At 60.2% G+C, this 12,960-nt stretch overlaps 1 protein-coding gene across 1 annotated transcript in view; it reads right to left on the bottom strand.

Moving 5' to 3' along the window:
• Positions 1–318: 318 nt before the first annotated feature.
• The window catches only part of MLLT1 (myeloid/lymphoid or mixed-lineage leukemia (trithorax homolog, Drosophila); translocated to, 1), a 55,373-nt gene continuing 42,731 nt past the window's right edge, over positions 319–12,960 (bottom strand). The window contains exons 6-12 of the mRNA XM_008575844.1: positions 10,770–11,318; positions 6,201–6,288; positions 4,507–4,615; positions 1,767–1,866; positions 1,486–1,557; positions 1,136–1,207; positions 319–914 (exon numbers count right to left, since the gene is read on the bottom strand). Coding sequence (XP_008574066.1) covers positions 786–914; positions 1,136–1,207; positions 1,486–1,557; positions 1,767–1,866; positions 4,507–4,615; positions 6,201–6,288; positions 10,770–11,318 — 1,119 coding nt within the window. The 3' untranslated portion in view covers positions 319–785. The remainder of the gene's footprint in view (positions 915–1,135; positions 1,208–1,485; positions 1,558–1,766; positions 1,867–4,506; positions 4,616–6,200; positions 6,289–10,769; positions 11,319–12,960) is intronic.

Genomic DNA, 12,960 nt, shown 5'->3' with positions numbered 1-12,960 from the left:
AACCGCTCTTGTACGTACGGTGCACACGCGTATATAATAGAGAGAACCACACAGCACGGAGTCCTAGCACAGTGAGAGCCGACAGAAGAACACTGCCTTAGCTTACACGAGGATGACGCAGACACGGAGGCGGAGCCTTCCAAGGTCCTGGGCGGGCAGGTGGGTGGGCAGAGGGTGTGTTCTGAACCGTGTGAGGAGGCTGGAGATGGCACCTGGAGTCAGTCCCAGCAGTCGGTCTTGGCTGCTCACAGAGGCCCAGGCAGTCAGCCTGTGCCACACAGCCCGCCATGGAGCCGCTGCACCGGGGGCTGAGGAGGCTGGAGATGGCACCTGGAGTCAGTCCCAGCAGTCGGTCTTGGCTGCTCAGAGAGGCCCAGGCAGTCAGCCTGTGCCACACAGCCCGCCATGGAGCCGCTGCACCGGGGGCTGATCCCAAGGTCAGCTGACGGGGCTCCAGCCCTGTGTGCTTCTCCCCCTTTCAGGAGCAAGGACCAGAGCTGCCATCAACACAAATGGCTTTATGAGGGGAGCCCTGGTGGCAGCACGTGTGGGGCTGGGGACAGCGGCACTAGCCTGGCACCCCGCGGCTCTGGGGCTCCAGACAAGGTGGTGGGGAGGGCGGGTTGGAAGCCGCCAAGGAAAGTGCAGCTGGCTGTGAGGGCCGAGGACAGGGCGGTCACTAAGGCAGTGCTGCGGGCAGGCGAGTCGAGAGAGAGGAGGGAAGGCGGGGCCTGGACTCGGCCTCCCAGGACCCCAGCGGCAAGGGCCCAGCACCCAGCCCAGGGTCATGTGGCCACAGCCTCCAGGTAGCTCTGCAGCTTGCGCACGGTGGTCTCATCCAGGGAGAAGAGGTCGAAGTCAAAGGTGGTGTTGGTGACGTTGAAGTGGCCAGTCTCCTCGATCAGGTTCACGATCTGCAAGATGGTGGGCAGGGCAGTTCAGTGCACGGGAGGCTGAGGGTGGGGGGTTTCCCACCCCCAAGGGGCCCCCAAGCTGGGGGGATGGCTCCTTGGAGTTGCAGCCAGGGGCTCCAGCAGCCCACACTCCTCATGGGCATTCCCATCCCTGGGACTCGGTTGCGTGGGTCCTCAGGGAGGAGCCAGGTGCCGCAGGCAGGCCCAGGCAGGCCCCGTACCTGCTGTAGCACGTTGCGCTCCCGCAGGGCCATCAGCCTCCTGTGCAGCTCCACCAGCTCGTCTGTGTAGGCCTGGGGGCAGGGGGCAGGGGAAAGCAGGATGGGCTTCAGCAGGGGCCTCAGCCCCGCCCCGCTCCCAGGCCACCTCCCAGGGCCTAGGCCATGCCCAACCCATACCTGTGGCCCAGCCCGTCCCAGCATAGGACAGAGGTGGCAGGCCCAATGCCGTGCCAGGAGACAGGGGAGGGCTAGGACCCCCACCCAAGGACTGTCCAGCCCTGGGGGCTCGGGGGCCCCTCCATCAGCTGTGCCTCCCACCGCCCAACCCTGCCCCAAGTGAGCCCTGCCACCTTGTCGTAGGTGCCTTTCTTGAGGATCTTCTCCGGCTTACTGCAGGACTCTGGGCTCCTCCGGCCTGATGCCTGCAGGGAAACCCAGGTCTCTGCTAAGCTCTCTGGTGACATCCTTCAGCCCCTGATGCCCTACAAGCCCTCCTAGGCCGGCCCTGCAGGGCGAGGGAGGAAGAGCCTGCCCATCCTGGGGCATAGGGGTGAACCCAGCCTCCCCCCGTGCCTGCTGCCACCTGACTGGCTCCTGACTGCAGGGCACACCCTGGGCCTCCCAGGCTTACCTTGCTGTTGGGCGGGGGTGGCTTCTGGGGAGGCGGGGGATCACGGCCGGGCAGGCAGGAGTCAGCACTGTTGTCACTCTCACTGTCACTGAAGCTCAACCTGGACACCGGACACACAACTCTTTAGTCCCTACCAACCCCCTCCGCCAGCTCCCATGGCTCAGCCCACCACTTCAAACGTGTGCTGTGGTTGCTGGCACCCAGGCCTGTGCCCTGACAACCTTGCTTAGCCTGAGAAAACAAAAACAGAATGCACTGCCACCTGACTCCGCCACTACCACCTGATCCCACCGCACTCTGGAGCACAGGCCTCTGTCAATTACATCGGCCACCCTGAGAGGGGATCAGGGGGAGTCCTAAATGGGAGTTGTCTGGTGTTAGTGAGAGGCCCAGGCCTTCAGCCTTGTGCCTCTTGGGTGGCAGGTCCTCAACTTCTGCCTCAGTTTCCTCATCTTTAAAGGGCGGTTGCTGTGAGGATTACACAGGACGATAACAAGCTCACAGTGACAGATGCTCACTACTACTGTGGGAGGGAAGCGTTTGATTACTCGGAGTTCAAAAACCCCTCCCAGTGTGGGTCTGGAAGCCTCTCCTCAGGAGCCCCATTTCTCCCTCAGCCCCTCACTCTGGGTGAAGCATCCTGGCCCGCTCCCCTCATTTTCCCAGCATCTCCTGCAGCACAGCAGGGAGTGGGGTGTGTAGAGGAAGCCCAGCAAGGCCCTGTAGGTGCTGCCCCACCCCACTGCTGCCCTGGGGGCCAGTTGCACACAATGCCCTGTGATGGGGTCTCCTTCTGGGGCCCCTGCTCCATCAGGGACGTTTTTGTTTGATCCAGTAAGAAGAGCCCTGACTGCGGTTACTCTACAACACACCTAAAACACGGTCAGTTCCCCATGCTGTCCTTCTGCTCCTCCTGCCTGAAATAAGCCTGCTACTGAATGAAGGGCCAGACTTGCAGCCAGGCCAGATCTGTCCTCTCCCGGCTGGGACTGGGTGGTGGACACTCTGGTCTTGCTCCTCCCCTTTTCCAGGAACGAGCATCAGGCTCCAGGGCCATGAGCTTGCTTCCTCCCTTCCCAACTTCCCTGGCCTTGGATGCTCCAGGTCCGACTCTTGTTCCCTGGGTGACACCTCCTGCCTCGTCCCTGTGTCCAACAGGTGGCAGCTAGGTGCCATCGCACTCTAGACCTCTCAGAAAGCAAACCAGGATGAGCAGGGGCTCTGCCAGCACCAGCTCTGATGTCACAGCCTGCATGGCCCCTTCCCTGACCATGTCACCTGCAAGCCCTCACGTGGGGCCTCTCACAAACGTGGGTAGAGGAGGACATCGAAAAGTGCTTCTGCGCGTCTAGGTCCCTGCGAGCCCCTTGAGAACAGGACCTGCTCTGTCGCCTCTTGCAGTTCATAGCAAGCAGAATCTACAGTGTCACCACAAGAGGCAGGAGCATGCTGCCATTAACCTGTCCCTGGGACATCAGTCCTCCACATCCAGAGGCGACGTCCCTGTCAGGGCCTCAGGCCCGGACCTTCCGAAGGCTGTGCCCCCACGCCGAGCGGCTGCGCCTGCTTTCTCTTGTGGCTGTGAGTCACGCTCCGTGTGTGTGCTGATGGTGAGCGCCAGCACACGGGGAGGTCCTGTTTGGGTCTCTGTCTCAGTGCTAACTCACGGGAAGGTGGTTTTGATCAGTAATAACATGGAACGACGCCTGCAGGTGTTGTCAGGCTTCCCATGCAGACCGATGAGCAGCCCCACCTTAAAGAGGAGCCACTGAGGCCTGTGGGCTTTGGGCTCATGGGGAGGAGGGGCTGGACTCACACGGTGAAACTGACGCCCCCTACCCCCCGCCTGTCCTGCTCTCACTAGCGAGCACTCCCACCTAAGCCTGTGGGCCTGGGCCAAGGTGTGTGCTCTGGGGCATTGCTGGGCAGGTGGTCAAGCATGCAGAGGCTCCCTGAGGTGACATCACTCCATAAACTCCAAGATATCCAAAGGATAGGCCTCAGCCTACCCAGCTCAGGGGAAGGCCAGTGGGCAGCCAAAACTGCTCCCACACCAGGGGATCTGTGAGTCCCAGGACTGAGTTCTCAGTTGGTCCCAACCCCGAGGCACACACAAGGTGGGAGGACTGATGATACCCTGGCCCAGCCTACCCAGCTCAGGGGAAGGCCAGTGGGCAGCCAAAACTGCTCCCACACCAGGGGATCTGTGAGTCCCAGGACTGAGATCTCAGTTGGTCCCAACCCCGAGGCACACACAAGGTGGGAGGACTGATGATACCCTGGCCCAAGGACCAAAGGACCAGCTCGCTCCCCTCCCCCACACGTCTTAGACCAGGGCTGGCCCTTGGCTGCTGGGCACTCCCTTGCTCTCCCCCTACATGCCCCTCTTCTCAATGGCAACTCCCTGAACATCCCCACTCCTCCCTGCCAGACAGCCCACACCTGCCAGCAACAATGAGGCAGGATGCCACCTAAGGACCCTATGAAGGCAGGCCAGCCTGAGAGGTCCCTCAGCCTCAGCTTCAGTGACCAGGAGGGAACACACAATCCCAGCCGCACCCCCATGTCCAGGCTGGAGTGAAGCTACCTGGGGACCTGACGACATCCCGCAGGCTCAGGTGCTCCCTCTGCACTAGGCACTTGATCCCTGGGGGATCCTGGCCCCACCTCCAGCCCCACAATCATAGCAGGCCCAGACAGAGTCACCCCGCATCCCCCGCCCATCCCCCAGCCCAGTCACCTGGAATCCCTCCCTGGATTTGTCTTGACGGCAGTCTCCTCACCCGATGAAGAGTCGTCCTCATCGGACTCCTCTGACTGCAGGTCCTCTACCATGGAGCGCAGGGGGCCTGGGGGAGGGCGGGAAGGAGGGGGAAAGGGGAAGGGCTCCAGTTGAGCCTATAGTGTCCCCTTCCCTCCAAGGCCACAGGGAGCTTGACACCGCTGACCCCCAAAAATGCACCCACACAGCCCGCCTATCTCCAAGAACTGCCCTCTACCCCTCCCTACCTTCCTGGCCCTGCTCGCAGGCCTCGGACCCCTGGCCTTCAGTGGGACCGCAGGGCCCCTCCATTGCCAGAGCTGAAGCAGAATCCCCTGCTCCTGGGCGCGGAGATCAGAGGCTCTGCCGAGAGCCTAGGAGGAGCAGCCCTCACTAGGGGGCTTGAGTGCTCTGCCTGGGGGCCGCAGGACCCCTCACCCGGCCTGTGCCCCTACTAAGGCCTGCCCACCCCCTCAGTAATACCCTCTACTGCTCCCAGCCCACCGTCCTCCCCTTTCTCCAGAGGCACACGGTTCCAGTCCCCTACAGACGGCATCTTGGTTTATATTCCTGTTACCAAGGCAACAGAGGGACACAAAGCCCTCAATTACCTTGGTCACATGATCTCGCTTTAGCAGGTCCCCTCCCTTCCCAGCAGATAAGAACACTTGGAGAGAGAGTGGGCCTCAAGTACCCCATCCCCCAGCCCCCCTTGGCCACTGCGCATCTGAATTCCAGCCCAGACCCCCCCCCAATAACCTCCCCCTGCCATGCCCCGCAAAGGATTTTAGGCTGTGGGGGAAGAAGACTCTAGTTCCAACCCACTAGAAGAACCGATTCCGGTTTGGGGGTGGGTGGTGGGGTCTGCATGGGGCTCACAGGCCCCGGGTCACTCTCAGGCTTCATCCTGCAGGCTGCCCAGTCCCCAGGGCCTTCCCCACCCTGGGGCAGGCTAGAATAGCCAACTGGGCGTTTTGCGCTCTCCCCAACCTCCCCCCACCCCCCGCCCCCCGCTCTGGGGCAGCCCGCAGGGAGAGAGAAGAAATGCAGACTGCCCGTAGCTGGGCCTCAGCGCCAGCCATACACTCATGCACACTCAGGCGCAACCCACAGAGGGCCACACCTCAGCTGGAGAGGCGAGGGAGGAGGTGGTGAGGAAGGTGTCTGGCCACAGGCAGGGCCCTCATCAGCACAGCTAAAGCAAGAAGCGACACTCCCAAACCCAGCTGAAGATGTGGCGATCTGATTTTGTCTGGCTTTTAAATACGGACTCCTCCCAAACCACCAGAAACCTACCGGTATGGATCTGTGGGTCCCAGTCTGGGCAGGCACGTGGATACTGAGAAATCCGCACACAGCCCAGGCAGAGGTGAGCTGGACCTCCAGCCTTAACCTCCCTGCCCTCCCTCTTCCCCGACAGCCCTCCAGGCCATTCGGCAAGTCCTCAGTGAGTTTTTCCAGCAGCAGCAGCAGCCTTTAGACTCAGCGTGTGCTGTGGGCTATGTTCATGGCCAAAACTGGGCATCTGGGCATGAAGCGAGCTCCATGCCAGCCAAGTGCAGGTGTAGGGGTGGGAGGGGAGCAATTGTGAACCCTCTGATTGGATAACAGACCCAGGACCCCACTGGCCTCTGGGTGGGGTGGGGGCTGCTGCCCCTGTTCTCACCACACACCTTGACTATGGTTCTGAGATGGCTCAAAATCCGAATCCGAGCTGGAGTCTGAGCTGGAGCTAGAGTTGGATGGGCTCGACTGGGCGGACTTCACCCCCATGATGGGGGCAGATGGGGGAGGGAAAAGAGGAAAAGAACCATCACCTTTCCGTCCAGAGGAAAGAAGAGGCAGGTCTCCCCCAGACATATACCCACAGGGTCCCAAAGGCGCCCTCAAGAGCCTCTCCTGAGACCCCACCAGGGATCCCCAGTCCACGGTTAGCCCGCAGCCCACCACCCACTTGTCCCAGCCCCAGTACACCACCAGTTTTCATTCAAACTACAACAACCTCTTGTCCTAGTAAGAGACTTGTACATTTCTAGGAACGCCAGGAGCAGCTTTGGGCCACACCTCGACTTTCCCGCCTGCCTAGGCAAGAGCACGTTACACAAGCTCTCAGGCAGGGTGGATAGGGTGGCTGGTGCAGCAGAAAAGTCTGGAATAGGAAAGCTGGGCCCAGCTTCTCATTCTGACCCAGACCCTGACCTGGGGCTCAGGCACAACAAAAAGCTCCATCTTTCTGCCCAGGTGCTGCTACCACCCACCAGCAGCCCAAGTACTGACGAGCAGCATTTGCACGTGTGTTGTGCCCGTATGCACATGTGACAGACACCATGGAGCAGCCTGGTCCATCCTTCCTCCACTTCCTGCAGCATCCACCCTGACTCAGCCACCAGGGGGCAGTAAAAACCAAAACAAATGTGACAAGAACGCGAGGGGGTACGTGTGGGTGAGAGGGTGACTGTGTGTGCGCGCGTGTAACTCAGGGCTGCATCTCCCTGGGTGCACAGGCATCAGTTGCTGCAGACACATCTGGGCCAGAACAGGGGTAGTGTGTGCTCCAGGTCTTTGCTTTCTGCTGACAGGCTGCTTCAGAGGTGTGTGTGGCAGAGGAAGCGGCTGGCCCAGAGGACAGCACAGGCTCTGAAGAGCAGGAGTAGGTCTGCAGCTCCCAGAATCTGCCCTGGCCCAGGCCCCAGGGAGGCTGCCTCAGACCCTGCAAGCCTGTCCTGAGGCTGGGGGCTGCTCAGCCCGCTCCCCTTGAGGGACATGTCTGGTGGTGGAACTAAGTGAGTTGGGCACCTTGGCCCAGCCACCTCCATGCACTTCCCGTCAGGAGGAGGGAGGGATCTACCCTAAGAGAATCATCGTGCAGTACATGCATGTATTGAAACAACACACTGTGGAACTAAGTGAGTTGGGCACCTTGGCCCAGCCACCTCCATGCACTTCCCGTCAGGAGCAGGGAGGGATCTACCCTAAGAGAATCATCGTGCAGTACATGCATGTATTGAAACAACACACTGTACCCACAAATGATGAACAAGCAAATGTTAAAAATTAAAAAAAATATTTAAAAAAAAAAAAAAAAAAAAAAGGAGGGGACAGAGGCGGCTGCCAGCCATGTGAAAGAAGACCTCAGGGAAGGAGTCCCAACCTGCTGGGACTCAGGAAGCCCTCAGCCCCTCCCCACGGTGCGCAGAACAAAGGCAGCCCCCACCCCACAGAAAGGGACCCAGGAATGCCCAAGGCCTCTCTTCACTCAACAGATCCATAGCGTGATCAGACTGCCTGCGAAAAGAAAGTTCTACACCTGGAGAGTGACAGGGGTATCTTTTCTAGGGCTTATTACCACAGCCTGACCCAACCCACTCCAGCTCCTCTGAAGTGCTCCTGCTTGCCCACCCTCCCAATGGCAAATCGTGTTCCCTGGGGACCCTCCTGGGAAATCCAGCCGAGGTTTCCCATCAAAGACTGTCCACCGTGGGACCGACCTGTTTCCCCCAACACACACACAAGTCCCATGCCACCTGCCACCTGGCTGGGCCTGGGGCCACATGGCTCCTCCTGTCCACACACCCCAAGTTCCTATCCTTGGGGAGGAGGGGGCAGAGTAAGAGAAGAGTGAGAGCTGCCTCAGGGGCCTGTTCTACACACAGCTTTCTTGCTAACTGGCCTTGTCACTCGGGTCGAGGCACTGCCCAGTGTTAAGCCTCAGTTTCCTCCTCTGTGAAGGAGCTGGCCTGCTGGCCTCTGCCGAGCATGTGTGCATATCAGCTGCCAGCACATGGAGGCTGATGTCAACCCTCCCTGTGCCCTCTGGGGCTGAAAGTCTGGACAGAACTACTCGGTGGGGTCCAGAGTGTGAGTGGTGGGGCCAGGACAAGAGCTACACTGGGGTGGTGGCAGCACCACCTAGGGAGAAGTGGGCCCCAACCCTGCCTCCCAAGCGCACTCTCACTCCCCGGGAGCAGTTCTCCAGAGACCAGAGGGGGCCATCAGGCAGGGAGGGCCTCAGGGCCCCGAGAGGCTTGGCCCTGGGAGTACTGGTGCTGTGCTCTGCAGCAGGTGTCAGATGAACTCTTCAGCGCACCTGCCCCTCTCTTTCCATGCAAATCCAAGCAGCAGGGAGTAAAGGAATCTGGAAATGGTTTTGGCCGAAAAAGCCTAGAGGTGATGCGGTCAGAAGGCCGGCCAGAGTGCTCGGGCCACTCAATGTGTCCAAGAGGGCAAGTGGCCTGGTCCTGCTCTGCTCACAGCACCACTAGGCTTGTGACTGGCCCGTGAATGAACAGGACCAACTGGTTCAGGAACCCCAAGAACCAAGAGGACCCCAAAGGAGCAAGCTGGAGGAACAGGGGAGCTAGGCCAGGGGATGGGGACAGAAGAGCTGTCCAGTGGCCTTGGAGGGTAGGCGTGGGCCGGGTGCCAGTGCCATGGGAGGAGGCAATTCTGAGTCTGCACTGGGGTCGGAGCTCTCCGGCAGTGGGGCTACATGCAGCCTCCAGGGAGGGATCGCCTGTGATGGCTGAAGAGAGGCTGGGTGGCCATGCGTCTGGAAGGCCCTCTCACCTCTCCCACTGTAATAAAAGTCTGTGCTTTGCCGAAGTCCAAGGGCTGGAAAACATCAGAGACAGCCTGAGCACGCTGCTGGGCCTGCACATGTTGAACGGAGCTCCTGTGGCCGAGGCAGGTGCTCAGAGGCTCCTCTTCAGCCAGGAAGAAACCCCACTTCCTCGAGCCTGCTCCAGCCTTGAGGCCACAGAGGCTGCACATCCAGTCCTCCTTCTGAGCGGCAGCACCCATGGTGGAGGGAAGCTTCCCACAAAATGTCCCAGGTGCTTCACAGAGCTCAGGGTGAGGCCGTCGGAGCAGAGTAGGGCTTGCAGAGCCCCAGTGGAAGCCTTGGGTGCAGAAAAGGCTCCCCTGGAAGTGCATGGTGGTGGGACCGGGTTTCACCCTGCATCTGTCCCTGACCCAGGCACCTGCTCAGTGCTATAACTGCTGCATAGGGAGAAGAGACAGCAGACCTGGGTGCCCAAGAGAAACCCACAGAAGCTCCAGCAGCTGGGGGCCGCTGCCAAGATGGCCCCAGGTTTCTGTGAGGCAGCATCCAGGGCCCCGTCCCCTCAGGATCACTGGCAGGAAATGCTGTGTCTTCAGGCAGGCTCTGGCCATGAGAAGCACTGGGCTCAGCTCACTAGCCCCATGTGGTCTATGAGCTAAGGGGATGCACTGTCACCCACAAACCAACCATCAGCCCCTCAGCCTGTGCTGTCACCTCCCATGAGGTGGCCTGATCAGTGTGGCTGATATAAATCACCTCTGGCTTCATCTCTAAGAACCCCTCAACCATGAGGTGGCCTGATCAGTGTGGCTGATATAAATCACCTCTGGCTTCATCTCTAAGAACCACTTTCAAAGTCCCAGCAGAGCTCCAAGCAGCAGCCCTGGAGGCAAAGCTTTTTGCCCCCAAGGGTTTGGAAACAGAAAAAGGCCACTGAGGGCTGGAGCTGGTGATAAAGGTGGGGGATCGATCACTTATTCATTCTTTCATTCATTCATTCATTCAAGCATCCACTCTCTGAATGACAGATACCAAATACAGCGGTCGGAGACACCGCCGCTACCCAAGGCCCCAGTTAAGGTCTGGCTCCTGACTCTCACAGCCCAAGGCATCCCATGTCCAGCTGCGTACAGCAGGCACAGGTGGCTGGGAGGGAGCAATGATGCCCCAGACCCCACTGGCCATCTGGGAAGGGGGCTGGGCGCAGGTCAATCGCCATCATTGCACTTCCAGACAGGAAAGCAGGATGGTCACTCATGGGGATGCCATCAACAAAGGGAGGGAGCTCCTTGCTGAGTGACCGTGTGGTGGCCAGGAAGGGAGCAACGGCAAGACACGATGGCCCACCAACCCCTAAGTGGCCTGTGAGACCCTGGCCCAGGCAAGGGGGTTACATGAGGAGGGGAGCACTGAGCCCAGGTACCAACCTATCCTGCTTTGCCAGAACCAGGCAGAGAAGTCACTTAGGAAGCCACTAATTCCTGTCTCATGGGGCAGCTCTCACAAGGCAGGCTTTTTCAGCTCTGAGAGAGGGGGAGACTGAAGCTCCGTGAGGCAGGGAGGCGCGCCCACGGTTACACAGAGCGAGCAGGAGCCCCAGGCCCCGGCTCCAGTTCCCACCCTCCGCCCCCACCCCTCCCTGGCAGACACTTGGCAGGAGGGAGGGAGATCGTGCTCTCACCTCTGACTTGAAGGAGGTCTCGTCCTCTGAGTTGGACTCTTCCACCTCCAAGGGCTTCTTGGCCTCCCGGGGCTCGTTCTCGGCCTTCATCTTCTCCCCTTTGGTGGCGCTTTTGTCCTTGGCCGGCTTTTTGTCTGAGAAGGAAGACGACGAGGTGCGGGGTGAGGTGCCTGGGGCACTCCTAGACCCCTTCGAGCTGCTCTTCTTCTGCTTTTTGGCGCTGGGCTTTGGCGAGTCCGCGGCGGCTGGCCGCTTGCTGGAAGCCTTGGGCGGGGGCGGGGGTCCCCCCTTGGGAGACATGCTCTCCAACTTGGTCTCTTTCAGGGCCATCTTGGGCTCCTTGAACGCAGCCTTGGGCGGCGGAGCCTTCTCCTCCTTGGGCAGCCGGCCTTCGCCCAGCTTCCGCGAGGCATCCTTGGTGCTCTTGGCCTGCTCGCGCTCCAGCTCCTTGGAGGAGCTCCTGCTCTCTGAGTCTTTGCGGGGCCGCTCCCGGTGCTCCTTGGTCACCTTATGTGGCTTGGAAGCCTTGCTGCTCTCCTTGTTGGCGTCCTACAATGCCAAGGGCAAGGGGGCAAGGAGGGAGAGAAGCGGTCAAAAGACATCTCGGGGTCGCCCTGCTCCGCCACCCCCAACCCCTACAAAGTATAATCGACCTGATTCAGACTCAGCTAGAGAAAATCTTCCATAAAGCGAAAAAGTAAGGCAGCAGGTGAGAGTTTTAAATGGAGCTGTCCCTTTAAACTACTAGGAAGTGGCAGCAGGTCCCGGGCGACTGCAGGCTAAGAGTCCCCTCTGAATTGAACTGACATTCCCTGAGGGATTCAAGAAGAGCACACGGTAAGTCAGAGCAAGGCAAGCCACAACGACCCGCTCCCGCGCCAACGCTGCCGCTGCCGCTGCCCGCTGCGCCCGGGGACGTCAGAGGCTCCTGACGCTGGGGGGTGCTGTGGGGCACCAGGGGACCCTGGTAGGCAGGCCTGCCCTGTCTTGGCCTCCTCTCAGCCCCCAGCACATGTCCTTGGTGCTTCCTGCTTGGTCACTCTCAGCCTTCCTTCTGGAGCCCCCGCCAGCTGCCCTCCTCTGGGCCTCCCCACTCCCCACTGCCAGCCCAACTCCAGCCCACCCTCGATGCACTCCACACAATCAATGTTTATCAGGTGCCTACTGGGTTCCTAGGTGCTGCACAGAACAAACAGCTCCCAGACCTCTCAGAACCGAAACTGCCTGGGTAGCTTTTCTAAAGCATGGACCACATGCCTGGGTCTTCACCTCAGCAATTCGGAGAGTCTAGGGTGGAGCCTGGACTCTGGGGCTGATCCTGCTGGGGACAGAGGTGGGACATATCTGCCCAAGGCTGCTGAGAACACAGGCCCAGGAGAGAGCCAGCTCTGTGACCCACATGCCACAGTACCCTGGGCTGGCAACTCCAAGAGACTGCACCTGCGTTTCCCTGAATAAAGGGCATGACCACCTACCTCACTGGGCAGTGGTGCAAGCCTGGCAGACAGTGAGTGCTCAAAGTGGGAGGGGGTGCAGTAGGCACAGGGCACAGCCTACACACCAGCGTGGCCTTTTCTACGTGTATGTTCCTGTCTCATCCCTGTCCGCCACACACAGCTGGCACCACTCCCTGGGGTGGAAGCCTCGTCTTCCCTATCAACACCCCAGTAGCACCCACACATCCAGGGAAGCTGAAGAGGTGCCTCTACCGACGGTTGCTGCAGGTTCCCCGCTCACTCAGAGAGACATGGCAGTCATCAGTGCACAGCGGGCCTCAGATGCACTCCAGATGAACGCTCACCAGCCTCATGGGCAAGGAGACTGGCAGCAGCCAGAGCCTGACAGTGGCCCACCCCGCCTTGTGTGGGGTGTCCCGTGAGCCAGCCGAGAGCATCATGAAGGAGGGAGGCAGACACCCTATCGGCTTTTCCGAAGACCTTCAGGAGCTTGGCCAGGGGGTGGGCCAAGCTCCTGCAGGCAAGCTGGCCAGAGGGCCTCTGCTGTGGCTCTCAAAGCCACCTGAGTGTCCAGGGAGAGATTCCTCCCAGCAAAGAACCACAGGGGTAGATGGAACGGCCTCCGCACCCCCACGTCAGCATCAGAGGCTCAGGGACAGTCCCCAGGGGCCATGGGCCTCTGCCGCTTCCCTGGAGTGATGGTAAGTTTGGCACTTGAACTGGCTCTTATGTCC

Source organism: Galeopterus variegatus, unplaced genomic scaffold, assembly GCF_000696425.1.
Source record: "Galeopterus variegatus unplaced genomic scaffold, G_variegatus-3.0.2 Scaffold1244, whole genome shotgun sequence".
Taxonomy (NCBI): domain Eukaryota; kingdom Metazoa; phylum Chordata; class Mammalia; order Dermoptera; family Cynocephalidae; genus Galeopterus; species Galeopterus variegatus.
The sequence above is the reverse complement of the archived record's forward strand: the minus strand, read 5'-3'. Positions and strand labels throughout refer to the sequence as shown.